This window comes from Pseudomicrostroma glucosiphilum (assembly GCF_003144135.1).
Source record: "Pseudomicrostroma glucosiphilum strain MCA 4718 unplaced genomic scaffold BCV69scaffold_16, whole genome shotgun sequence".
Classification (NCBI taxonomy): Eukaryota; Fungi; Basidiomycota; class Exobasidiomycetes; order Microstromatales; family Microstromataceae; genus Microstroma; species Microstroma glucosiphilum.
In genome coordinates this window covers 300,352-324,532 of record NW_020289928.1, presented here as the reverse complement: position 1 = coordinate 324,532, position 24,181 = coordinate 300,352, and the positions used below count along the sequence as shown (strand labels likewise).

General features: G+C 55.8%; 11 protein-coding genes across 11 annotated transcripts; 5 read left to right on the top strand and 6 right to left on the bottom strand.

The window, feature by feature from the left end:
* Positions 1-852: 852 nt before the first annotated feature.
* BCV69DRAFT_233639 (hypothetical protein) lies at positions 853-2,805 on the bottom strand (the record flags this gene model as incomplete). The annotated part of the gene is made up of 3 exons (XM_025489868.1): positions 853-1,534; positions 1,580-2,623; positions 2,711-2,805. Coding segments are annotated over 3 exons (1,821 nt in total), but the record flags the coding sequence as incomplete, so codon positions are not given.
* A 472-nt stretch (positions 2,806-3,277) lies between these two features.
* On the top strand, positions 3,278-6,463 carry BCV69DRAFT_285105 (hypothetical protein). Its single transcript, XM_025493280.1, has 2 exons — positions 3,278-6,183; positions 6,276-6,463. The coding sequence occupies exons 1-2, from the start codon at positions 3,364-3,366 to the stop codon at positions 6,369-6,371; spliced, it is 2,916 nt and encodes a 971-aa protein (XP_025345639.1). The 5' UTR covers positions 3,278-3,363; the 3' UTR covers positions 6,372-6,463.
* A 148-nt stretch (positions 6,464-6,611) lies between these two features.
* Positions 6,612-8,298, top strand: BCV69DRAFT_285104 (UAA transporter). Its single transcript, XM_025493279.1, has 2 exons — positions 6,612-7,741; positions 7,826-8,298. Exons 1-2 carry the CDS (start codon positions 6,686-6,688, stop codon positions 8,015-8,017), a joined length of 1,248 nt encoding a protein of 415 aa, XP_025345638.1. The 5' UTR covers positions 6,612-6,685; the 3' UTR covers positions 8,018-8,298.
* BCV69DRAFT_285103 (Diaminopimelate epimerase-like protein) lies at positions 8,079-9,389 on the bottom strand. The gene is made up of 2 exons (XM_025493278.1): positions 8,786-9,389; positions 8,079-8,684 (listed from the first exon to the last, which is right to left on the bottom strand). The coding sequence occupies exons 1-2, from the start codon at positions 9,322-9,324 to the stop codon at positions 8,153-8,155; spliced, it is 1,071 nt and encodes a 356-aa protein (XP_025345637.1). The 5' UTR covers positions 9,325-9,389; the 3' UTR covers positions 8,079-8,152.
* A 137-nt stretch (positions 9,390-9,526) lies between these two features.
* BCV69DRAFT_285102 (hypothetical protein) lies at positions 9,527-12,320 on the bottom strand. Its single transcript, XM_025493277.1, has one exon. It carries the CDS (start codon positions 12,223-12,225, stop codon positions 9,574-9,576), a length of 2,652 nt encoding a protein of 883 aa, XP_025345636.1. The 5' UTR covers positions 12,226-12,320; the 3' UTR covers positions 9,527-9,573.
* Positions 12,321-12,638: 318 nt separating this feature from the next.
* On the top strand, positions 12,639-14,111 carry BCV69DRAFT_252718 (Clavaminate synthase-like protein; the record flags this gene model as incomplete). Its single annotated transcript, XM_025490485.1, has 3 exons — positions 12,639-13,621; positions 13,706-13,838; positions 13,980-14,111. Coding segments are annotated over 3 exons (1,248 nt in total), but the record flags the coding sequence as incomplete, so codon positions are not given.
* Positions 14,112-14,265: 154 nt separating this feature from the next.
* BCV69DRAFT_273855 (L domain-like protein) lies at positions 14,266-15,273 on the bottom strand (the record flags this gene model as incomplete). Its single annotated transcript, XM_025491021.1, has 3 exons — positions 14,766-15,273; positions 14,434-14,656; positions 14,266-14,351 (listed from the first exon to the last, which is right to left on the bottom strand). Exons 1-3 carry the CDS (start codon positions 15,219-15,221, stop codon positions 14,266-14,268), a joined length of 765 nt encoding a protein of 254 aa, XP_025345634.1. The 5' UTR covers positions 15,222-15,273.
* A 301-nt stretch (positions 15,274-15,574) lies between these two features.
* On the top strand, positions 15,575-18,122 carry BCV69DRAFT_285099 (putative cell division control protein CDC3). The gene is made up of 7 exons (XM_025493276.1): positions 15,575-15,937; positions 16,110-16,238; positions 16,336-16,417; positions 16,509-16,643; positions 16,727-16,943; positions 17,021-17,289; positions 17,368-18,122. The coding sequence occupies exons 1-7, from the start codon at positions 15,787-15,789 to the stop codon at positions 17,660-17,662; spliced, it is 1,278 nt and encodes a 425-aa protein (XP_025345633.1). The 5' UTR covers positions 15,575-15,786; the 3' UTR covers positions 17,663-18,122.
* A 1,007-nt stretch (positions 18,123-19,129) lies between these two features.
* On the bottom strand, positions 19,130-19,513 carry BCV69DRAFT_252862 (hypothetical protein; the record flags this gene model as incomplete). Its single annotated transcript, XM_025490489.1, has 1 exon — positions 19,130-19,513. A coding segment is annotated over one exon (384 nt), but the record flags the coding sequence as incomplete, so codon positions are not given.
* A 2,467-nt stretch (positions 19,514-21,980) lies between these two features.
* On the bottom strand, positions 21,981-22,871 carry BCV69DRAFT_288464 (putative LTP1-protein-tyrosine-phosphatase; the record flags this gene model as incomplete). The annotated part of the gene is made up of 6 exons (XM_025493625.1): positions 21,981-22,065; positions 22,148-22,168; positions 22,261-22,317; positions 22,415-22,513; positions 22,592-22,727; positions 22,823-22,871. The coding sequence occupies 6 exons, from the start codon at positions 22,869-22,871 to the stop codon at positions 21,981-21,983; spliced, it is 447 nt and encodes a 148-aa protein (XP_025345631.1).
* Positions 22,872-23,040: 169 nt separating this feature from the next.
* Positions 23,041-24,166, top strand: BCV69DRAFT_285097 (MSF1-domain-containing protein). The gene is made up of 3 exons (XM_025493275.1): positions 23,041-23,381; positions 23,498-23,643; positions 23,740-24,166. The coding sequence occupies exons 1-3, from the start codon at positions 23,321-23,323 to the stop codon at positions 24,121-24,123; spliced, it is 591 nt and encodes a 196-aa protein (XP_025345630.1). The 5' UTR covers positions 23,041-23,320; the 3' UTR covers positions 24,124-24,166.
* The last annotated feature ends 15 nt before the right edge of the window (positions 24,167-24,181 follow it).

Here is a 24,181-nt window from a genome sequence, read left to right as displayed (position 1 = left end):
GGACGGGGCGTGAGGCGGGCGAGCACGCCGGCAGGAAGCCAGGGGCGTGGCGGGCGGGCAGGCGGGCGGGCGGGCGGACGAGGCACGTCGACCGCGCGGTGCCAGCGCGAAAGCCAGCCAACCCAAAGGTTGCTCCTTGCCTGTCCGCATGGCGTGGCTGCTTCTCCCCCTGTTCCGTCGCCCGCCGACTTGTGGCTGTGCGCCTCCGCTTTCGCCAGAGCAACTCCGGATCGCAGTGGTACGGCCGAGACAGACGATAGCAGATCGCCCTTCGAGCAGGCAATCTGTAGCAGTGATGCTCTATCGTCCACTAGGCTCATGAGATGGGCTGTCATCGGTGGCTTGATGCGATTGCAGTTTCCTCACGTGGTGTAGTCTCTCACTGTCTCCTCCCTCACTCACTTTGCGTAAGAACAATCGATGTCTGACGAGCGTAACTTTAGGTATAGGCGGCAATGCGATAGGAGGGAACGAACCAATGAGAATAGAAGCTTTGCGAGACTTTATCAACATCATTGACTGGCTTCCAGAAGCCCCTTTGGTCGCTCTTCCCTTCGGTCGGTCTCTTGTCAAAGAGGTCCGAACGCCCTCTTGGGCGCCCGAAGCCGCAACAAAGGGGTAGACGCAGAGGTGCGGTCACTGCAGCTGTCAGGCCTACGATCGGACAGGGGTGCCGTCGCTACCATGAAATTAACGCAAACTCTACACACATGACAATAGGAAACAATGACAGACGTGACATCTCCAAGTCTCTTGCGCTGGCTCCGAAGATCACGCAGACTGAGCAGACAGCCTCCGCCCTCCGCCTCTCCTGCTCCCACTTTCACTGCTAGCACCTTCACCGGCAGTTGCACCGGCAATGACGTCTCCCCACTGTCTGGCAAGCCTGATCGTGTAGAAGCCCGCTGCGATAGATGCGATGCCTCCGAGCCGAAAGACTAGACCGATCGTGTCCCCTTGGCTCGAACTCGTGGCCGGAGCGGCAGCAGGCGCGCTGCCTGGCTGGTCTGTGGTAGAGCTACCACGATTGTCGTAGAATGCAAAAATGACCGAAGCCAGGAGCGAGACGAAGAGCTGTGGGATGACAATGGCAGTATTGTGGATACCCAAGATAGTACCTGCTTGATGCGATCCAGCCGCCTCACCAGACGCAGTGATCAAGTCATCAGGTGGACGAGAGGGGTCGAAAGAGAGGATGGCTTCCTCGTCCTCGTCTACTGCCTCTTGCCTTCTGGATGCCAACTCTTCTGCCTCCCTTGAGTCATCCTCTGTCCCGTTGCTCAAACCGTCACTCATTGGTACGGATTGATAAGCTCCAGCAGCTCCATTTTGGGTGTCAGCGAGACCGCTCTGTATGAGTATACCTAGAAGAGAGTAGGGTCCCCAGCTAGTGACAGACCAGGAGTAGCCAGCCATGGCGATGAGTATCGTTGCAGCTCCGATGCTCTTGGATGACGCGACAGGCCATGTGAGCCAGGTGACGAGCGCTACCGAAAAGTGAGCCAACGTCCACAGGCTTGTCAGCCTCACACCGCTAAAGTTTTGGGCAAACGCCGGGAGCCATCGTGAAACTCGCGACCGACTTTCGAAAGACGACGATGACGATGACGACGACGACCGACGTGCGCGGCGCGGTAGGCCCGAAGCCTTGGAGGGCTCACTGTCGGGCGTGGGAAGCAGCTGGGGCAGCAGCAAGGAGCAAGTGAACGACACGAGAGCTTGAAGGAACAGGGCGTGGGAGCCAGCTCGTGTACCACGGGCTTTGAGCTTCTTCATGTCAGGCTGCTGGTTGCTACCGTTACTCGCAAGATCCGCGAGATAACCACTGACGGCGACACTGCTGACCCACTCAGTCGTGTAGAACATCAGGGGGAACCAACAGAGCCACGACAACGTCTGGATGCGCAGAACCTCTTTGATCGGCGTGGACAGTGTCATCGCGGTCTGCGCAAAGTCTCTCCATGTCCGGCTCAGTACTCGCAGTGGATTGAGCTCTGCAGCTTGAGAGGCAGGAGAGCCGCGATTGCGGTACCCGGGTACTGGCTCGAGCCTTTGTTCGACGGCAGCCCATGCTACAACGGCATGGGTGCACAGGATGAAGGTGACGGTGAGCAGACTGAGACAGCGGACTTGAGGTTCGCTAGCAGTCATGCCCTTCGAAGAGCCCAAGGATGGCAGCCACGCAAAGGGAAATGAGTTGGGCAAGTCTATGTCCCCCACAAAGAAGCCCAGGATCGAGCCGATGCCGCATAGTCTAGCCAGCCATGCGTTCCCATCTGCTTGCTGCTCGGCGGGTAGCATGTCGAAGATCAGAGCCCGATTGAGAGCCATGACGGCATTGACTGAGAAATCGAGACCCCAGATGGCTATCACAGTAAGCAGGAGAACCGCGGATGGTAATCCAAAGAGTTCAGCGAGGACCCGTGCATAGCCTAGGAGCAGGACAAATGCCGAACAGCTTAGACACGAAGCCAGAAGATAGGGCCGACGCCTTCCCCAACGGTGAGTTGACCTGTCTGCGAGGACCCCAATCAGTGGTTGCACCACCAGACCAGATATGGGTCCTGCGGTGTACACAGCTGCCATTGCAGCTTTGCTGAGACCGAGCTCGAGGAGATATGGTCTAAAGCAGCGCAGATCAGATTCATTAGCTAGGTCTCGCATAAAGCCTGAAGCGCCAGGTACTGCGCTTGCCCTCCTCTTCACTCACGTTCCATAAGCCATCTCCACGCTCCAGACAATCTGCGTTCCCAACGAGCCAAGTGTGAGCAACGGCAGCTTGAGATAGGCCGGGCCGCGGATGTAAGCCGGAGTAGCGGAAAGGCTTAGACCTTCCATGACAGAGGCTGAACCTGGGCTCCCAAGGCCGTGTGAGCCCACCATGATTGGTTATGGTAGTATGGTCGAGGCCAAGTTTCTGATGACCTCGAAAGAGGATTCTTATAGTGACCGGTCTTGGCACAGAGAGGATGGGCCCCTTAGCTGCCGTTTCCGTTGCGGCTAGTGATATCTCAAAGGTGAGACATCAAGGCGCGGAATGTCATGATCAAGGGTCCTAGGATAGTAGGGGTACGGCAAGGTGTATGTGTCTAGGAGTGAGGATGCTTCTGTGTGTGTGGAGCATGGCAAATAGCACTAGGGTACCGGCGGTAGTGTGAACACAGGCCCTGGCGCTTGGCGCACACCTCCCCCCGGCCCCCACTTCCGTGTCGGGCCGTGCCAGCTCCGAGGCTTCGCAGGTGTTGGACTCTGCTCCCTCGTGCTTCGGCTCCTTGTTCTTCCTTCTAGCGACCTGGTCACACCACATCACCAGTACACCGTCTACAGTCGTCGTGGTCTCCGAGAGTCCTCTGCTACACCGCTATGGACGATCTCTTCGACCTCGACTGGCAGAAAGACTCCTCTGCTTCGTCTGCCTCTTCGGGCAAACAAGCAGCCTCGTCTCGTCCTCAGGCGCATGTTGCACCCACAGCAGCAGCGTCGAAGCAATACTCGTCGTACAACTTTGATGCACTCACCAGATCTCTCCCTTCGGCCTCTGCCGCACCTTCGCCAACAATACCGAGAGCAGCTGTCCCAGCTACAACAAAGCCACTTCCTGTAACCAGCGCGGCCGACGATGCCTTCTCCTCTCTCCTGTCCTCTTTCGGCACACCTTCCTCCGCTTCGAATGCGAATGCGTCGATGGCAGACAGACAAAAAGCGTCGCAAGTTGGTCCAGGTAGCTTGAATAACAAGACCAGCGATGCATGGTCATCTCACGCAGACTGGGAATCTCTAGGCCAGTCCGCCTCTCAAGCTCAGCCGCCGAAGCAGACCAGCGCAACCCTCAGCAAGCCAGCAGTCGACCCCTTCGACGCCCTAGACGCTTTCATTTCAGCACCAGAGTCTTCAAGACCAGTGGGTGGTACACAGAAGCTCGCGTTCCAGCAGCAGCCTCGCCGACAGACGCCGAAGGATCCCTTCGACTTCTCCTTTGATGAAGATCCCGGCGAAGGCCAGAGCAGTGCACTCGGAGGCGCCTCTTCCCCTGCGCCTCCTGCTGTGCATTCGACCATCGACGATGAGAGCGACGACGACTTTCTTGGCGTACTTGGCAAGCCTGTCCAACAGAAACCGACACGTACAACTCACAACGAACGTCCGCGAGCGTCAGTTCAGCGCGCTGCCCCTGCTGCTAGCCCCCGCCCACCTTCGCCGCCGCCTCATCTTCTAGGTCAGATCGTAGAGATGGGTTTCTCACCCTTGGAAGCTCGGAAGGCCCTCGCGCAAACGACCACAGGCCTAGATGTTGAGGCTGCTCTCGAATCCCTCCTGAATGGGGGACGACAAGGGAGCAGAACACAAGAGGACGAGGATCGCCGCATGGCACAGCAATTACAGGGTGAAGACGGCAGAGACATGGAGATGGAAGAGTATGAGGAGAGAGAAAGGCAGCGCCGAGCCGCTCGTAGAGGCAAACAGACCAGAGCAGCTCCCCGCAGAGACGACGGTCTAGCTGTTCCTGCTTCATCGTCCCCCGCTGGAAGACGCTCGCCTCGCAATGGCGCCGCTGGTGCAGGAGAGGAAGACTTCGGCTGGCAGAAGCAAGCCGATCAGATTTACTCCCAAGCTTCAGAATTGGGTGCCACGGTCTTCACAAAAGCCAACGCATTCTGGTCGTCTGCAAAAGCTCAAGCACAAAAGAGCCTCGAAGAACGGCAGCTGGGATCTGGGGCCAACTCTTCTGGCAGAGCGACTCCTAGCAATGTTGCGGAGGCTGCAGGAAGCGGACGAGCCAGTCCTGCCATCGACGGCGGAGTGGCAGCTGCCAAAGCTTGGGCTAGAAGATGGGGTGCAAACTCACCTAAGCCATCAGAGCGCAAGGAGTGGGAAGGCAAACCTAGATGGATGGTGGAGGCAGAGATGGCAGAGAATGAGGCCAAGTCAGGAGACACCAGCCAGGAAGTGGCTCCGCCTAGCAGTGGAGGCGAAGTTTTCAAGGACTCTGATAATGAGGACGAGGTCGCCCCTTCTTTCGTTCCTTCGACGAATCGTCGAAAGGACCCTGGCGAGCCGGCTGCGCGAGCAGAGCCAGTCGCTCAGCAAAGCAATCTCTGGGACGATGCTCCGCCCTCAGCTCGTTTCAAAGCCTCAACTGCCGCGGCCAAAGAAGAAGCGGGGCCCAAGGCTTACCTCTCTTCTGCCCGCTGGGCGGCCAGTTCACGTTCTGGTCCAAGCTCAAGCACAGCCCCTCAGCCTGCCGCAAGGAGTGTCCGCGAGACTCCCGTGATTAACAAGATTGCCCGATCACTCTGCCCGGATGATACTTCACCTATGGATGCCACTGCCGCGTCACTGAAGACGAGAGGCAACGATGCTTTCAAGCAGGGAGCATATGGTGAGGCAGAGGCGGCTTACTCTGCCGCCATTGAGCGTCTCAGCGAGCAATCACTGCGCAGAATTCCTCTTCTCAACAATCGTTCCAATGCTCGGCTCAAGAACGGCGATGCTCCAGCTGCCAGCCGAGATGCTGGCGCTGTTCTCCAGCTGATATGCTCAGGAGGTGAAGCGATGTTCGAGCCCTCCAATCTCGAAGCGCTGCCTGCCCCTTTGAGTGGGGAGGTGAACCTACGAGATGCCTACTCGAAGGCTTTGCTCAGGCGAGCACAAGCTGGCGAGATGCTGGAGAAGTGGATCCCAGCTCTGAAGGACTGGACACTGCTCGAGAGGTACGAAAAGGAGCAAGGAAGCGGGGCAGCGAGCGGATTCAAGAACATGAAGAGCGCCCAAGACGGTATCAAGAGGTGCAGAGGAATGATGGGTAGTGATCGCGGTGCTGGAGGCGGTCCAGGATCGACTGCTAGCGCCAGAAGGGCGACGGCTTCTCGCCAAGCGGCCAAGAGCGCTGCAGTCTCAGCTGTGAGCAAAGCTGAGCAGGCAGGTCGTGATAGAGTGCGAGCTGCGAATGCTGCTCAGGCTGCCGAAGAGGCGGCGGCGGACTCGCTGAAGGACTCGATTGATGCAAGGGTCAATGCCTGGAAAGCTGGCAAGGAGACAAACATCAGGGCTCTTTTGAGTAGCTTGGAAAATGTAGTGTGGGAGTCACTTGGCTGGAAGAAGGTGGGCATGCACGAAGTGATTACCGATGCTCAAGTCAAGAAGGCATATACGCGGGCGATGATCAAGTTGCACCCCGACAAGGTGAGTTGTACGGACGAGCAATACGCATGAGATCAACGAGGTCGTAAGATTACTGACAGTCCTCTCTTCTTGTTCTTCTCTCTCTCTGACAGCTGACACCGCAAAGTACAGCGCTAGAGCATCGACTGATTGGCTCGGCAGTGTTCGCGGTCCTCAACGAAGCCTTTGCAGCCTCGACAAGCAAGTGAGGGCGAGTATCCTGGGTGCCCTTGTCTTCCTCCATCGCGCATAGTCATACCCTAACGTTGAATTCATTCTGGACTAGACCGTCTTTACATCCTTCCCGCCTGCTTGTGTCTGTCTGTCTGTGTTTGGCCTCTGTTGTGTGTCGCGTGGCATTTCCGCGGAAGTGTTGGGTCGGAGTCCTGACGCACGACGGAAGGAGAAGAAGCAACACGCACACACGTATGCACAACGAGCTCCTTACTAGCAGGTCCATCGTACTGACATCGTTTCCCATCTACCTTGTCTTCTGAGGCTCCTCTCACGTCCCATTCTGAGTATGACTCTCGCCTCTCTGGGCCTCTGCGCCGGATCAATCTACGTCTTCTTCCTCCTCTGGGCCCTCCTTCAAGAGCGTCTCACCACTACTCCATATACCCCGCATCACGACCCTTCGTCCTGGTCGCCCCTGGGAGGCAAAAAACAGCAAGCAGAGTATTTCCGGTCTCCACTGCTGCTCAACTGGCTACAAGCCACCTTTTCCACACTAGTAGCTGCGGTATACCTAACGCTCAATCGGTCGAAGAGCGATCAGAGGCCACTTCTGGACAGGTTGGGACTGGGCGCCCTCTCCTCGAGGGGTGCAGAACGGCTAGCCAAGCCTACTCCAGCAGTGACCCGCAGCCAGACCAAGCAGCAGAATGGTCATGCTCTCCCAATCCCTGACAATGTCTCGTCGCTAGTCTCACCACTCCTGCTACGCTACCTCCTCATCGCTACTCTGCAGTCCACTTCCTCACAACTTGGTCTGCACTCCCTCGCACACGGGATCTCCTACCCGACACTCACCTTAGCCAAATCCTGCAAATTGGTACCAGTGCTAATCATGAATGTGCTACTATACAGACGCAAGTTTCCAGCGTACAAGTACGGCGTGGTGACACTAGTAACGATCGGCATCTCCATCTTCATGCTCTTCAATGCCGAGAGTGAGAAGAAGCGCTCTGCCAAGGGTCCTGGGAAGGGGGACAGTCTCGTTGGCGTTGGGCTGCTAGCGCTGAACCTTTTGTTGGATGGAGCTACAAATTCAACGCAGGATGAGGTGTTCCATCGGTATACGGTCAGCGGACCACAGATGATGCTCGTGATGAATGCCCTCTCCTCGCTCCTCGTGGGCGCCTCCCTCCTCCTACCACTCCACTCCATCCCTCTGATTGGGGCAGCGCTGGGTAGTAAAGGTGGGAGTTCAGAGCTACAGACGGCAATGGCATTTATTGGAAGACATCCAGAGGTGGTGAGGGATCTGCTGGGGTATGCCATGGCAGGAGCAATTGGACAAGTGGCCATCTTCGAAACGCTACAGCGCTTTGGCAGTCTTACTCTCGTTAGCATTACAGTAAGTCACCAGCGACCGGCAGCAGCACGAAAATTTGCAAGAAACACGCTAATATTCTCTCGCTCTCGGTTTCTTACTCCCCAGGTCACCCGCAAACTCTTTACCATGCTCCTATCCCTAATCGTCTATTCCCACCACCTCACACCTTACCAATGGTCCGGCGTCGGTCTTGTCTTTGTTGGACTGGCCATCGAGGCTCGAGAGAAGCGGAGAGAGGGGTTGATGAAGAGGGTGGCGAGTGAGGGAGAGGGAAAGGCAAGGGTCAAGGATGCTTAGAGACCGGACGGCGAGGGGTTAGGTGCAATAGAGGGAGAGCGAACGCACTTGATATCGTGCAGCTGAGCTAGAACGTGATGGTATCATTGCTAGATTCGTAGATATTCCGATCCAGTTTGACCTGTATTCTTATCCTCAAAGCCGCACCTCGCCCCGGATAACTTCACTCGTGTCTCCACCGATCCAGATCTCTCCCTTTTCACTCCCACTTGCCGCATCGCCATCAGCATTTACGTACACTCTGCCCCTTCGGTCCATACACTTTCCCTGCGAAGCAACATAGTTTCGTTGCGCAAGTCCCTCGTCCTGGACAAGCCAGCGGGCAAAGCCAGCATTGAGTGAGCCAGTGACCGGGTCTTCGATCCCTTCGAAGATGGCGCGCACCTCCCAGCTCGCGAGGGGTGTCGCCTCTCCTTGTGCTGCGCCCTCAGTGGGACTGGCACTGGGCAAGGAGGCTGAAGGCGTCCCGTCCTTTTCGACTTCCTCTGTCAAGGTCGCAACGGCGGCTTCATCCAGGAGGCCGGCGGACTGCAAAAGTGCAGCGGCAGGACGGTATGGTCCTGTGAGACCGATGAAGGGCACACCTCCCTCGGCGAGGAGGTCTGTACCGCCAGATTGGAGAGAGGCATTCAGCACTGCTTGTGCGGAGCGTAGTAGGAGACCGAACCTGGAGGGGAAAAGGGAAAGGATCGAAGAGGATAAAGGTGAGCCCTGCTGCTCTGCACTGCACTGCTTTGCACCGCTCGAATGCGACTGGACTCGACTCACCATCGAGGGCCATTACAAATCCATTGCGCCTTCAGGACATCTCCCCTCTCAATGCCCATGGCCTGACAAACCGTCCTGATTTCCTCCTCTGTACCAGGCTGGTACTTGGTAAAACCAGGGGCGGCCAACGCCAATCTCCCCGTCGCACCATCTCGCTTGATCTTGACCAAGCCTACACCGCACTCTTGCGTAATAATGTCCGACTGACCACTGGCGAAGAGCTGACCCTGTGAAGAAGAGGAAATGTGATCCAACCAGGCCTGACAACTCCCCAGCGTAGGATGCCCCGCAAAGGGCAATTCTCCAAATGGGGTCAAGATTCGAAGACGATAGTCTGCCTTTCCTCCAGCTTTCACCTCTTCGCTAGGAGGAAGGATGAAGGTAGTCTCTGACAGGTTTGTCCATCGAGCAAAGAGAGCCATTGTTTCTGTGGAGAGGCCGCGTCCGTCTAGGACGACTGCTACGGGATTGCCCAGTAGAGGGACGGAGGAGAAGACGTCATTTTGCACGAAGCCGCGAGCCCTTGGAGAGGTGGACATGCTAAAGGATGAAAAGAGGGGTTGGTACCGATGAAGAAGAGGGAGGAGGATTGAGGAAATAAGAAGGAAGCAGAGTCAAGTCTCGTCCCGAGTCACCTTTACGAAGATCTGCGAGTCATTCCATTCCGATGGCTGCACTGCACGGGCCTCTTGGTCTGGTCTGGTCTGGTCTGGTCTGGGCGCAGAGATCCGCAAATAGAATGGCACAAGTACATTTGAGATTATGGTGAGTCACACATCAGGGCAACTCTACTTGGTGCCCTTTTTGGCTTTGCCCATCTGACCATTCTGCCTCTTTTTCAGGTTGCGCAGCAGCTCAGAAGCATCTCCTCCTCCTCCCTGGGATTCATTGCCTTTTCTCTTCTTGCCTCCTCCACCTCCTCCAAGTTGCGCCTCTCCGTCTTCACCCCCCTCACGGGCAGAGCGCTTTCTTCTCTCCTCCATGAGCTTCTTCATATTGTCCGTCTTCATGAAGCTCGGGTGTGTAGGATCGAGAGCGTACTCATGATTCGACATCAAATCGCCGAATCGAGCGTCATTCACGTCCAGCTTGAACCCATCTTGAGCTGCACCCACTCGAGCAGCAGCAGCAGGGCCTGATCCGGCGACTGCATCGAGGCCAGCCTTCTTGGCCTTCTTGCGCTCCCATCTGTTCAGCTTCTTGCCCGACTTGGACTCGGACTTGAGAATGTCTTTCATGTCGAAGTGGTTGCGACCACCATCAGCCTCTTCCGAGTCGACGAGCAAGGCAAGCTCATCGGCCCTTGCCGTGGTGTCATCCCTGGCCTCCTTTGACTTCTTCGATGGCTTCTTCTTGTCTGCTTTAGAAGAGGATTTTCTGTTCTCTTGCGCAAGAGCTTCGTCCAGATCCACGTCCTCCTCCTCGCCGCCACTGGCAAAGAAGGGGTCATCGAAGCCCAGATCGCTCTCCTTGGGCTTGCTGAGAGTAGCTTCTTCTTCCTCCTCTCCTTCGCCTTCCCGGGCTGCCTTTCTCCTCTCCTTCTTCTCCCTCTGCTTCCTGAGATACTTCTCCAGCGTAGTCTCCTCGCCATCCTCCTTATTGACATTGCCCTTGGCCTTGCGAGCAGCAGCTTCCGATAGACCCGGGAGGAAGGTAATCTCCATGTCTCCTTGAGCGGCCCCCTCATCGTCTGATCCGCGTCCATCCTGAAAAGCAGAGGCGTGCTTCTTCTTTGAAAAGGCAGTCGCGCCAGCACCATCGTCCATGCCGAGCAGAGCTCGGAAGCGATCTCGCCCTGCTGCTGCTTTGCCATTGCCTTGTGCAGCCGCATCTTCATCGTCGTCATCTTCAGTGTCAGAGGCGAGGTATGCCTTGAAGTCATCGTCTCTCAGGTCATCCTTGGTCATGGCCCGTCTGATGATTTTCTGCCTCTCAGGATCCGGAGCATCCCAGGTCAGCCTGACTTTGGAGTGACGCAGCGCATCCGTTGCCCAATCTACACCCTTGTAAGTGACATTGTCGTCGATGCCAGGCTTAGCCTCGTCCCTCCAGCCATCATCGCCTTCGCTGATCGGATGACTCGGGAATTCCATACCATCGGGTACGAAGCGCAAGTCGAAGACGTTGGCCGTCCGCTCCATCTCGGTTCCATCTACCTCGTCGTAGACGTGACGAGCGGCAGCAGCTGAGTCGAATGTGGCGACGGCATAGTAGTATCGCAGTCGGTCCAGCTGGTACTTGCGAAGAGCCTCCTCGTCGAATTCTCCTCCATCATCGACCTCGAACACCACATCGCTGTCGTCACTGTCCTCATCTGCGTCGCGTCTCTTGCCTTTGCCCTTGCTGCTGCGTTTCTTTTTTGACTTGCTAGACGACTCTGCAGCATCTTGTCCGCTCTTGAAGATGTCCTTTGGAGGACCCTCGATGTCCTCCTTCTTCATCCTCTCCTGACCAAACTCAGAAGGGTATACTCGCACTTGCTCCACAGTGCCCCTGACTTGGATTGAAGCCTGGTTGCGCCTCAACTTGCCGCTACCGTCTTCAGCATCCAAGGCACTTGTCGTACCTGGGAGGCGTGTGGCAAGGGGCGAGACCAAGGAAGAGAAGATCTTGTAGAGATCGAGGGACCTCACGTGATCCCAATCGAGATTGACAATGGCCAGCCGGCGGGTCTCCCCTCCGAGCGGCACCTTCTCCTCCCTCTTCTTGCGGCGCTCCCTCTTGGATGCTTTGCTGGATGAAGCAGCGGCCCCTTCTTCGTCCGAAGAGCCTTCTGCCTCGCCTTGGCGAATAGCTGCCGCTGCTTCGGCGTCCAATTGAGCGAGAATCTTGGGATCGACGGAAGAGACGCTTTCATCGTCTTCATCCTGTTCTGAATCGCTGTCGGAAGCCGATGAGCCTCGAGCTCTTTGCCTTCTGCGCTCCTTTCGCAGCAGATTCGAGGAGCCAATGGCAACATCGTCTTCCTCTTCGCTCGACTCGTCTTCGTCTTCATCGTCCTCGGAGGAATCCTCGTCGCTGGAAGATTCGAGGTCTGCTGCTCCTCTAGCATAGTCCACGAATCCTTCATCGCCCTCGGATTCTTCCTCTTCCTCGTCGTCTTCCTCATCCTCCTCTCCACTCTCCTCGGCGTCTTGAGCGCTCCGCTTCTCCTCAAGCCTGTAAAGCCTCTTCATCTCCTCCTCTTCCTTACTCCCCTTTCCCTTCTTCCTTCCAAATCTATCAATATTTCTCCCTTTCTTTCCATCCTGATTGATACCAAAATCCTTGCCATCGAGGAGTCCGCGGAATCGGTCGTCGACGAGTACCTTTGAGGCTTCCTTTTGGGGGCGGAGGAAACGGGGGTCCGTCTGCAGACGATTGAAGCGGGGGTCGGATACGCTGGGCGCGTGCTGCCGTGAGGAGGAGCCGGCAGAGCCCTTCTTGGCAGGTTTGGCCATGGTGATTGAGGAAGGCCAATGAGCTACCGAGCTTAGTGGAATGGAATAAGGAGGGAACAGTGGCAAGTGGTGGAAGTGCAAAGGGTAGAGGTGGCTGAATCGGGAAGATTTGATTTTTCGAAAAAGTCTCCCTTTCCGCTTTCTTTGGCTGCAAGAGGCTCACAGGCCACGCTGCCTTCGTACGGCCACATGCATGGCACACCTCCCGTCACCGGCAAGCAAGGAGGACAAGGAGGGCAAGGCTGGGCTGCTTCCTGAGCCTTTTGTCGTCGAGCGACTGCAACATGCTCCCAGCTACCAAGAGTTCCTGGTGAGTCGCAGTCCACTTGTGCTTAGAGAGTAGGATCTGGGTCCCTGACACCACCTCCACTCTCTCTCTCTCTGCCTCTGTCGGACCCGCACAGCGGGACTTCCTACTACCCAACAAGCCTTGCATTCTCCCACCCGATCTGATAAGCGACTGGCCTGCTCAGCACTGGGCCAAGACATCCTCTCACACAATTGGCAAGAGTAATACCGATACTTCATCTTCCTCTTTACATCCAGCATTTGACTTGCTCAAGCAGCAATATGGAGATCACATTGTTCCAGTGGTCACAACGGCGGGAGAGTCAAGAGATTCGATTGCTGGGACCAGTCAGTATGAGAGTGGACCTTCTGAAAGAGAGGAGATGACGCTCTCCGAGGCAGTGGGTCGTCTGCACGAGGCATGTAGATTGCGTGAGCAAGCGACGGGGGAGGAGCAAGACACCACTCCCCCTGCGCCGCTGATCTACATCAAGGATTGGCACCTTGTGCGACAGGAGAAGCTACGCCACAGCAGGGAGCAGATAGATAATCCCGTCCTCCCGTACACCACGCCCGATCTCTTCCTCGACGACTGGATGAACAACGAGTCCTTCCTCCCTCAGCAGAGCAGCGAGGAAGCCGCCGCCGCCGCCGTCTCCGCGGCCATTCCAGACGACTTCCGCTTCTGCTACGCCGGACTTCGAGGCACCACTACCGGCCTACACAGGGACGTGTACACCTCCTACTCCTGGTCCACTAACCTCGTAGGTCGCAAGCGCTGGGTCCTTTACTCTCCGCAACTCTCCCCGCTCCTCCGCCGACTCCTCGAACAAGGTCGTGGCCTAGCTCCTCTGAGCGCTGCAGAGCGGGCCAGTCTAGAGGAGCCGGAGAGCAGTACTGTCGTGCTTCAGGAGGAGGGAGAGACGATCTTTGTCCCTTCGGACGTGTTTCACACCGTGGAGAATCTCGAGGATACGATTTCGCTCAATCACAATTGGTGTAATGCGGTGAATTTGCCGAGGATGTATGAGAGTATCAAGGAGGAAATGGGAGAGGTGCAGGGCGCGCTGCAGGATGTGAGGGAGATGCTATTGGAGGGTGAGAAGCAGTGGGAGACTGATCAGAAGGGGAGATCGGGAGCAACTTCGAATGAGGAGGAGGAGGAGGAGGAGGAAGAAAGAAAGGAGCAAAGGCCTCCCCTCCCCTGGCAAGTCGAGTACTGGCGTCTCATTCAGCAAGTCTCCCGCTCCGATGCCGGATGGGATTGGCTGCAATTCTGGCAGATGGTACAGCGGTGGCTCGATCCCTCCTCCAGGGCATGTCCGGTGAGTATGACCACAGGAGATGCACAGCTCAAGACGAGCATTCCATTGGTGGCCACGCCAGCTCACCTCACCGTCTTGTTTCGCTGCTGCAATGCCCGCTCTACGCCTTCCTCATAGGCAAATCTCCATCCTGACCTCGAGTCGTTCGTCTACCCACGGGTTGCAACGATGATTCAGGATTTTCGACAGAGGGAAGAGTGGCAGTGGCTCGATGCAGAGGTCCGGACCTGCGTAGAGGACTGCAGCATACTCATTGCTCCAGCCTGTCGATGAATCGCCCTCTGCTGCTCTTCCAATCTGAGACTCTCAATGACGACCCTGTTCACACGAGCTCTCCCTGTCTGCTAATACTGTACAATTGTTATACGCTCGCTCCAGTCCCAAGGCGAGGGAGGCCGGACACAAATTGGATGACTACGACGTGTCTCTACTTTTTGCCCTTTTTGTTCGCTGTCGACGATGAATCCTCGATGGCGTAGCCCAAACGCAGCCGTTCCTCCAGCCTTCGAATTTCTGTCAGATGGAAACAAGATCGAGGAACATCGTGAGCTTGTCGGTAACAGCTTCTCTCCGCGGAGCAAGTCTCGCTTCTCACCTTCTAAACTCTCGCTCTTATCGATTGCCTCTTCCAGCCTCTTCCTCTCCTCCTTTGTCATCAATCTACCCGCTGCACCATTCATTGCAATTGCCTCTGCTGCTGTCCGTTGTTGCGGAACGGCTCCCTCTGCCTCTCCGCCCTTGGGAGCGGATAGTGAATGAGCAAGCGTAGAGGGCCGGCCGTCTGATGTCTCCATGAGCGATTTGGCTACAGAGCGCTCCTGAGGTAGACAGTGAGACATAGCAATTGTCAGTCATTCCGTCCAATGGAACCCGGCTCAATTGAGCTAAAGCTTTCGGCCTTCTATGCTGCTCCTCTCTGCGACCCACCTTGTCCTTGACCCTCTTAAAGTCCAACACCCTCACCGTCTTGACCTTCCACACAACCCACTCCCTATAGTACTTTTCCCTCGCGATTGGATTCCCTATCAGCGTGAGGTACTCCAACTGAGGGAACCTGGCAAGCGGGGCAAGCTGTGCAAAGCTAGCAATCTGGTTATTTGCAAGTGTGAGCGTCGTAAGTCTGGGCAGGGAGAAGGCCAAGCGGGGTTCAATCCTGGAGATGAGGTTATTGCTGAGTAGTAAGTGCGCGAGTCGATCCAGATGGGGGAAGTTGCCGAGGGTGATGAGGTCGTTGTCTGTGAGGTCAAGAGTGTCGAGCTGGTCCCTTGTCACGCCGAGGTTCTCAATGGTGGGGATCTTGTGCCCGCGCAGGGACATCTCTCGATCCTGCAGAGGATTGAGGTAAGAGCCCGTGGCCGTGATGAGCTCTGGTGTGAGCTTCATCGTGGGGCGAGAATGAGAGGCCAAGGGGAACGGGCGAAGAAGGGAGGTAGACGTTACGCAAAAGTAGAGCAAGAAGTATCTGTGAGCGACAGGCGGAAGGAAGGTGGCTCGTCGTCGAGGAAATGTGGTGCGTCCGCCCGTCTGAGTCTCTGCTTCCGTTCCGGCGTGGGGTGTGCCTGGCGCGAGAGAGTGGGAGAGGGGCCAGCACTGTCGGAGTGTGAAGTGGCGGGGGGGCGTGTGCTTGTGTGTGTGTGCCTTGTTCCATCAGGCGCTGATCCAGGCGTCACACTTCCTCGCCAGTTGCTGCTGCCTCGTCCTACCATCGAACCCTCTTCATACGCCCCTCCAGCCTCCCCCTCGTCGCCCGCTGTCATACTCCTTCAGCCGCAGCGATCACTCCCTACGCCATCACCTCGGAGATAGATTCCTTCGACGCTTGCTGCCGAAGAACAATCACTTCAGATATTCCCCCTTAAACGGTGCACCCACCCACCAACCCACTCGTTGCTCCTACCCACCACGCCAGCTACCTGGCTTGTAGCTCCTCACTCGCGCCCTCGTCACCATGACTACCGTTGCTAATGGCTACTCGCAGCCAAATCCGGCCGCCAATGGCCGAAAGAAACTCGGAGGCTTCGTTGGTTTCTCCAATGTGCCCAATCAGTATCACCGAAGGTCTGTCAAGAAGGGGTTCCAATTCACTGCCATGGTCGTAGGTGAGTAACAGAAACAGGACATGCAGGGTGCCCAAGCTATAGAGGCAGTCACTACTCGGCTTCAGCCCTCTAGCGACACGAGCTGAGGCAAGGCGAGGTCACTCTGAGCAGCTTCGAGTCTGACCCTCCTCCCCCTCTTTGTCACCCTCTTCCTCGTTTGCTCTCACGCCAGGTGAATCCGGTCTCGGCAAGTCTACATTGATCAACACCCTCTTCAACCACCGAATGTATCCAAAGAAGGAGGTCCCAGCCCCTGAAGAGGAGAGGCCGCAGACGGTTGCCATTGAGAGCATGAGCGCTGGTGCGTGAGACGAGGCAGTCGAGGAGACGAGGGGTGAAGCAGTACAAATGAGCTCAACCGCTGAACTATTCGCCCCAATTGTGGACCTGATGCGCAGACATTGAGGAAAACGGAGTTCGTCTGCGATTGACCGTTGTGGATACCCCCGGTTACGGTGACTTCATCAACAATTTCCAGAGGTGAGCATCTTAGCTGGATTGCAAGGGGTTGGCGCAGCAAGATCTCACGCTGATACCTCTCTGCAACTATGCCAACTGTTCCATTGATCAGCTGGCAGCCCATCGTTGAGAACATCGAAGCTCGCTTTGATGCCTACCTGGAACAGGAAAATAGGGTCAACCGTGCAAGGCTGACCGACAACCGAGTCCACGCTTGCATCTACTTCATCCAACCCACCGGCCATGCGTGAGTTGACGACAGCAGGTAAAGGTTGCATCCCTGTTGAGCTCACCGGCCTCTCTTCCTTTTCTTTCCTCGCTCTCGACCAGTCTTCGCCAGATCGACATTGAGTTCATGCGCCGGCTTCACCAGAAGGTCAACCTCATCCCTGTCATCGCCAAGTCTGATACTATGACCGATGAGGAGATTGCTCTCTTCAAGCAACGCATCCTCTCCGACATTGCTCATCACCAGATTGAGATCTTCCGTGCGCCAGTGTACGACAATGAAGACGAGGAGACATTGGCCGAAAATGAGGAAATTGCAGTGAGTGATGTGTCGAGGCGCCGTCCTTGAGCTAAGAGCGTCAGCTAAACACGCCTCTACACTCCCTTCCTCTACAGCAAAAGATCCCCTTTGCTATCATTGGCGCTGATACGGAGATCGACACTCCCGATGGCAGACGCGTGCGAGGTCGCGCATACCCCTGGGGTCTCGTCGAGGTCGACAACGAGGACCACTGCGACTTTGTGAAGCTGAGGCAGATGCTCATTCGATCCCACATGGAGGAGCTGAGGGAACACACTCACAATGTGCTCTACGAGAAGTACAGGAGTGACAAGCTCACGGCTATGGGCGTGACTCAAGACTACTCTGTCTTCAAGGAGGTCAAGTGAGTAGGGGTAAGAGCGAGCTCTCTCAGAGGAGAGAATGTTCAAGCTCACTCTGATTGCCCTTTTCTTTTCCACAGCCCCGCGGCCAAGATGGCAGAAGAGCGAGCTCTGCACGACGCCAAACTGGCCAAGATGGAGAACGAGATGAAGCTCGTCTTCCAGCAAAAGGTGGCCGAAAAGGAAACGAAGCTCAAGCAGTCTGAAGAGGAACTCTACGCCCGTCACAAGGAGATGAGGGAGGCTCTGGAGAAGCAGAGGCTGGAGCTAGAGGAGAAGAAGAGGAGATTGGAGAGCGGAAGACCCCTCACGCCTGAAAAGGCGAATTACAACAGCGCTAGCGCCAAGAAGAAGGGATTCTCGTTGAGAAATTAGACGTCTTGCTTGCTAATGGGGAAGGTCAAAAGCTTTAGACGAGGGGCGGTCGAGCAGGCCCTGGTCGGGCAGCAGTTGCAGACCTACCCTGGACGTCTGGAGCGGTGGGATGGTGACGAACAAGGCAGCGATTGTATTCCTTTTACGAATCTTTTACACAGACGGGCGACTTTGAGACCAAAATGGGCCCCTCCCTCCTCTCCTCTGTCTTTTCTCTCTCTCTGTCAATTGCGAATGTCAACATATCCTCTTACGTCGTGAACCAATGCCTCCATCCTTTGCTCGTCGTACCGCTCAGGATGCTGATGCTGTCACACACTCTGAGGTGGTAATGCTTTCTTGCAAAAGGTTTAAGATTTCTCGGTGAGAAGAGCAAGGGAGAGGAGAGTGACAGACGACATGCAGATGGAGCAGAAGGCTTAGGAAGCAAGTAGAAGAAAAGAAAGGAAGAGGGAGAAAAGCCATGTTCTCAGCAGAGTCAAAAGCAAGCGACACGAATGGGCACAAAGGGGGTTCGACTTGAGGGGTGAACTTTTACCCGAGGACGGCGACAAAAGCGAAAGTGGCATCGTCTCGGTCGTATAGGGGCGTGACGTGGAGTGCGGTATACTTGATAACCCTATCCGAAGCTGCCTCGACCGAAGATTCAGCCAGCAACTTGCTGACTCCAGTCTTGGCCGGTCGTCTTCTCAATCCAGTCATGACACTAATTGGTTTTCCAGAATGAATGGCGTCCTGAACTGCCTGTCGCAATACCCTCGTCTCATTCTTTGTAGCACCCTGCAGTAAAGAGAGGACATCGCAGTGTAGTAAACCCGAATCGTACCTATCGGCATCTGTTGCACAAGGTAGGCCAAGAGCCTCCAAGAGGGGAGCAGTAACAAAGATGACTTCACGCTTGTGACGCTTGAAGATGATGATACGCGAATAGAGGTTGGTGAAGAGCCAAAGCTGATCCTTGAGCGTAGAGGCGGGAGCCTGTCGGAGCAAGTCCTCTGCACCCAATAGTCGCTGTCCAGTGAGTTGACGTGGGGCGGGAGCAGAAGAGGAGGTTGGTGATGGCGTGGGCCTGAGGTCTGGAATATCCTGACCAGACTTGCCATTGGAGGAGCGACCGGTGATCCGGGCCAGGAGACCATTGTTGGCAGAGGCAGAACCATCAGCGAGGGCTCCAGCGAGCAAGGGCGCACCACAAGGTCCACGCAACTTGGAAGGGTCGTAAGATCCTGCAGCTTTGCGACCGGTCTTGTTTGAGCGACTCCAGTCACTGTCACGAGTACTGCTGCCAACGGAGCGGTTGTCGTTGAAGGTGGGACCGCCAGTCTTGAGGTGGTGACCTGCAAAGTATCGCGCCAGAGTTGGGGACAGCTCCGTACCACTGGCAGCGTGCGTGTGGACCTTGGCGGTATGCTCGGAGTTTTTGCCCATGAGATACTCGAGAGTCTTACCCGAAGCGAGGGTCTCGCTGACGTTGCACTGACCTCCAATGAAGTAGGCCAGTTGACCACGAGCATCACGAAGAGGGATGATAGACAGGAGACAGAAGAAGGGAGTGCCGTCCTTTTGATAGTTGAGCATGAGCTCCATGCAACCTTTGCCTCCGTTGAGAGCATCGCGGATACGGTCGATGGCGTCGGGGGAAGTGGCAGGACCTTGCAAGAAACGACAGTTGCGGCCTAGGACTTCCTGACGAGTGTAGCCAGTGACGGCGAGGAATCCCTCCGAGGCCAGTACAATGGGGTTCTCAGTACCGGCACGGGGGTTGGTGAGACAGAAGCAGTCGGAGAGACCAGAGTAATTCTCAGATGACTCAAGGTTGCCCAGCTTCTCTCGGTACTGATCAATCAGCATTGACTTGATGAAGCGCTGGAACTGGTCTTTGTACAGACCTACACGAACATGCTCTAGCATGGGTGAGAAGGCCGCCTTGATCTCAAGGCTTTGCCTGAGTGTGGTGTAGAGATCCTCATGCATGTCATTGGGCAGATCAACCCTGACATCCGCATCGTCCGAGGCATAAGACGCGAACATCGCCTCGGTGATCTGCTTCCTGCCCTCGTACTGAGATTCGAAGCCAGTCATGTCGCAGTAGAAGTCCAGAAGACCCTCGGTACCCTCCTTCTCGAGGAAAGTGCGGAATTGATGTCGTCCTTGAGGGTCATTGACGACCTTCGTGAATACGTCCTCGTTGAGAAGCTTCTGTACAGACCACTGCATATCAACCTCGACCTTGTTACTTGCCTTGTCGCTCTGGTGGTCAGTCGCCACTGACCTCTTCCTGTCCACGACCAGGACTGTAGGTGTTCGAGCAGAATTGTCGTTTCGCTTCTCACTTGTCTTGTAGATGTCGGAGGAGAGAGCTGCAGCAGGGAAGTACTTGTTCTTGTCTTCTCCGGTACCGGCCCTTTGACGCAATGGGGAACCTGCGGCGGCGCTTGAAGTAGTCGAGGACCTGGTAGCATTTGCCTTTCGCGTGTTCAAGACACTGTCCTGGGTCGAGTGCGGGGGCGTGGGAGGCAGGTGAGACTCGGCGACACCGCGAGGTGGGGCACGCTCAGTGGAACGTCGACGGAGGCTGACAGGCGAAGTGGCTTGAGCCAGCTGCTGTTCGTGGTCGTGGCCAGTAGCGAGCACTTGCTCCTCTTCATCGGTGCTGTTGTAATCGTAGTCATCCTCCAACACATGAGAGGATGTACGGAAAACATCTTCCGATGATGCACTGGAGGGGGTTGGAAAGATTTGCAATAGGTAGAGTCGTCAGAGGCTGAGAGTGGACACGCAGGGTGTCGAAGCGAACTCACGCATTGTGGATGCCAAATTGCGATGCTTCGTTGGACATTTTGGCTGGTTGAGATGAAGGAGGACGTGAGTCACCTCTCTTGGGTACAATTGGAGCTTGAGGTTTCGAGTAGCTTCCTCCGTGCACAATGACTACCTCAGGCGGTGAAGAGCTTGGGGAGACAGCGGTGGCGTCGGAGTGACGAGACGATGACCGGCCGCCAACCAGAGGCGCAGAGGCCACGGGTGGCGACGGGAAGTCATCGTAGTCGAGAAGTGCACACGAAGAGTCATCAATGAGACCATCGTCCTCTTCGAGCAGACCCATGTTGCCTGGCTCAGATCAACCGACTGCGACTCGGCCGAGGTCCGGGGACGGGACTCACTGGCTGTGTTGTCTCCGGTTTGGGGTGTGGAGTCCGAGCTGAGCTCGTTGATTTCGCTCTCTGCTAGGAGATTCTCTTGAGCGTCCTTGTTGAAATGCTGACCCAAGGCGAAGTGGTTATCGGCTGGGGCTTGCGAATTATCTCCAGAGGGTCTTGAAGCGCTGACTGCCGCGTTGAACCGTGCGGAGGGCTGGTACATGCAAGACTCTGATAGCCGACTCTTGTGCGTGCTGCCCCTGGGTGTAGGGCGTGTGGTTGATGCGAAAGGGTGTTTTGTAGACTGGGAGGTGAGAAGAGGTGAAGAGGAGTATGGAATAGATCAAGTAAGGTTTAGTCGAGGGAATGAGACCCAGTGAGACCTGTAGACTATATAGCCTTGCCCGTGATCGACTCAGCTGGCATCTTCTTTCACAAACAAAAGTGAACGTGACGGACACAGGCAGAGCACTTCGACAGTCTAGAATATGCCATTGTAGAGGCCGCGAAGACGCCTTACGCGCTCGAGGATCAGACAGTGAAGTGTGTAGCACGAAGTCCGGCTGAGACTTGCCAGAGGCGAAGGGCATTAGCACCGCTGCATGTGCCACTGGGGCCCCTGCGATGGGATTGGGATTGACATGGCCGGGTGGAGCGAGAATATCCTCTTGTTGGCCCTCTGGCTGCGTCAGCTTCCCGCATTCATGGGCGGTGGCGTTTGTGGTGCGGATCCATTTGTTGCTTGTGTACCACTTTCCCGCTTCAAGTCACTGCTGCGTTGCGTAGGACAAGGCGCAATTTCTATGGATCCGAGCGCTACGGCAGAGGGTGGCTCCGGACAAAGGGCCCGTGTGCGGGGCGCAATTTGACCCGAAATTGCCGGTCAAGCCTCCGCTTGGTGTGGCCTCTCTGTGCCATCACAGTAGACTTTTGGCGCCGTCATGGCCAAGGTGCTGCAGAAATGCCTGGTGGAGACGGTGCGAGGATTTGTGCGTCAGTGGAAGGGCTGATGAGTGGCCTGCCGCTGGCACTAGGCTGGCCCCTCGCTCTCTTTGCGGAGGACTCACCTTTGAGTATCTACTCGACTCGACGCACAAAGGGTAGAGCGGCAAACAGACAGGGCTGCTCAGCAAGAGTGTCACTGAGACCACCGCTCTCTGTTTACGTCTGTGCCTGACTCACCTGACGCATTGCTCATACGTCGACTCGAAGCCGCTGCCGCCAATACCATAGTACGGGTCATTTATGGCTTTCTTATCTTCGCTTCAGAGCGGAATTGTCACGGTAAATGGATGAGCCTCGTCAGCAGTGGCCTTGTGTTTAAGCGATGTTCGTTGGTACTCACAATTCGCCGAAGATGTACACCCTGGCACAAAGGCAGAGGCAGGCAGAGGAGGCCCAAGAGCCATTAGTTGGCGCGGACCTCCTATCTCATCTCGGCCATAGTGAAAGACTTACTGAGCTTTACTTCCCTTCGGCTGCATACTCTTGAGGTTTCGCACGTTATTAGTATCCCTGCAGCCGGTAGATGAAAGGGGGGCCGTGAGCCAAATTGCCGCACCTCATCACGTCGTAGGCCCTCATACATTCAACATTTGCTGTTCAGACTCACATGCCAAAGATATAGTCGAACCTGTGAAAGTCGTCCTTGCTCACGGCTCTAGCCAGAGAATTGCATGCGATCTTCTTCTTGGAAAGCACTGCTACAGTTCTGGTAGATAAGCCCAAGGGGTCAAAGCTGGTCAAATACTGTTGTGCACAGGATGATCTATATGGGGATCTTTAGCACCTTTCATCTGGCTCCTCCCCGACATGATATGCTCCCGTACCGCACGAGTCGATCTTGTCGAAGTGAGCGCCGAGACCTGATTCTGTGACAATATGATGGAAGACTGCCTCTGCCATGGGTGAGCGGCAAATGTTGCCTGCAAAGGAGGGAAGGACACAATGTCAGGACGTGCGTGAGAAGCATGGCTGCTATGTCTCACTGCAACGGCAAGCGGTGCCACGCAAGACTCACCCAGACAGCAAAAGAGGACACTGGTCTTGTGGTCCGACTTTGCTACCATGATGGTCAGTATATGCTACCAGAGCGGCCAGAGCAAGCTGAGGTGAGGTGAGGCGAAGTCTTCAGAAGGTGGGGAGTGATCGGAAGCGCCCTTCTCGCATGGACCACTTGGAAGGAAGAAGAGACGCAGGAACTAGGCCCATGCGCCAGAACGTGTCATGGAAGCCATCCTCCTTCTTTACCCCTTGCTTCCCATATACACCCTGCATCTTCGTATACCCCTGCTCAAGTCCTTGAATTGCTCTCATCTCGCTCGGACGGACCTTGCAGCGCTCTTGTACCAGAAGGAAGAGGACTCACATGCCACGGCAGCCCCACAGCACTTCGCGCTTCTGAATTCCCAGTCGTCCGTGATAGGGCTCCACCCCACATCTTGAAGGCGCGATACAGCCCTGAGTCAACCTCAGTCGTTGCACACTCTCTCCAGATAGGCGCCCAAACCAGATCAAGATGCCCCGGATATTCACAAACGAGGTCTCATTTCCCTACCCCTGGGTTGAGACTGCCTTAGGTAGGTGTCGTGCAAGCGAACAAGGAGGAGCCAATCTTCTCTGCATGCGAGAGTCTGAACATCTTCCTGCTCCCGCTCTTTTCCTTCCTCTTCTCGTCGCATCTGATGATCTGCAGGTGTACTGCACAAGTATCCGAATCCATGTGCGGATCACGTCGTCTCGGTAGACACAATAGACCAGCAATTCGATGAGGCATCTGGGAAGCTGCGACTGGAAAGGGTGCTGGGCGTGAGACAAGGAGCCCCGCGGTGGGTCGTCAAGGTGAGTGTGAGAGAGTGAGATCACAAAGCCTTGTGATCACGACGATCTCTGCAAAAAGTGAACTCACCCCGCTTGTCCATGTCTGCATTTCACCAGCTCTTGAGTTTGGCGGAAGACACCTACGTGCGGGAAGTGATGGTCATCGACCCCGCCGAATCAAAAGTGGAGATGACCTCTACAAATATGACCCTATCAGAGTACCTCTTGGCCAAAGAGTACATCACCTATACCCCATCCCCCTCGTCTTCTCCTTCCGGCGCTGAATCACGATCGACAGTATTCAAACAGACGGCCAAGATTACTTGCGAGCTCACTAGCAAGTCAAACAGCTCTATCATGGCCAAGGCGGGGAAGAAGTTGGAAGATACCAGCTTCGATCGGTATGGAAGCAACGCTGGAAAGGGAAAAGAGGGACTCATGATGGTGTTACGAAATCTATGGGGTGAGGCTGTAGCGGCAGAACAGAAGGGGAAACTGTAAATACCAACAGCGGGCGAAGTAGGTGGGGGCAAATCAACATCGGTCATACACTCATTGG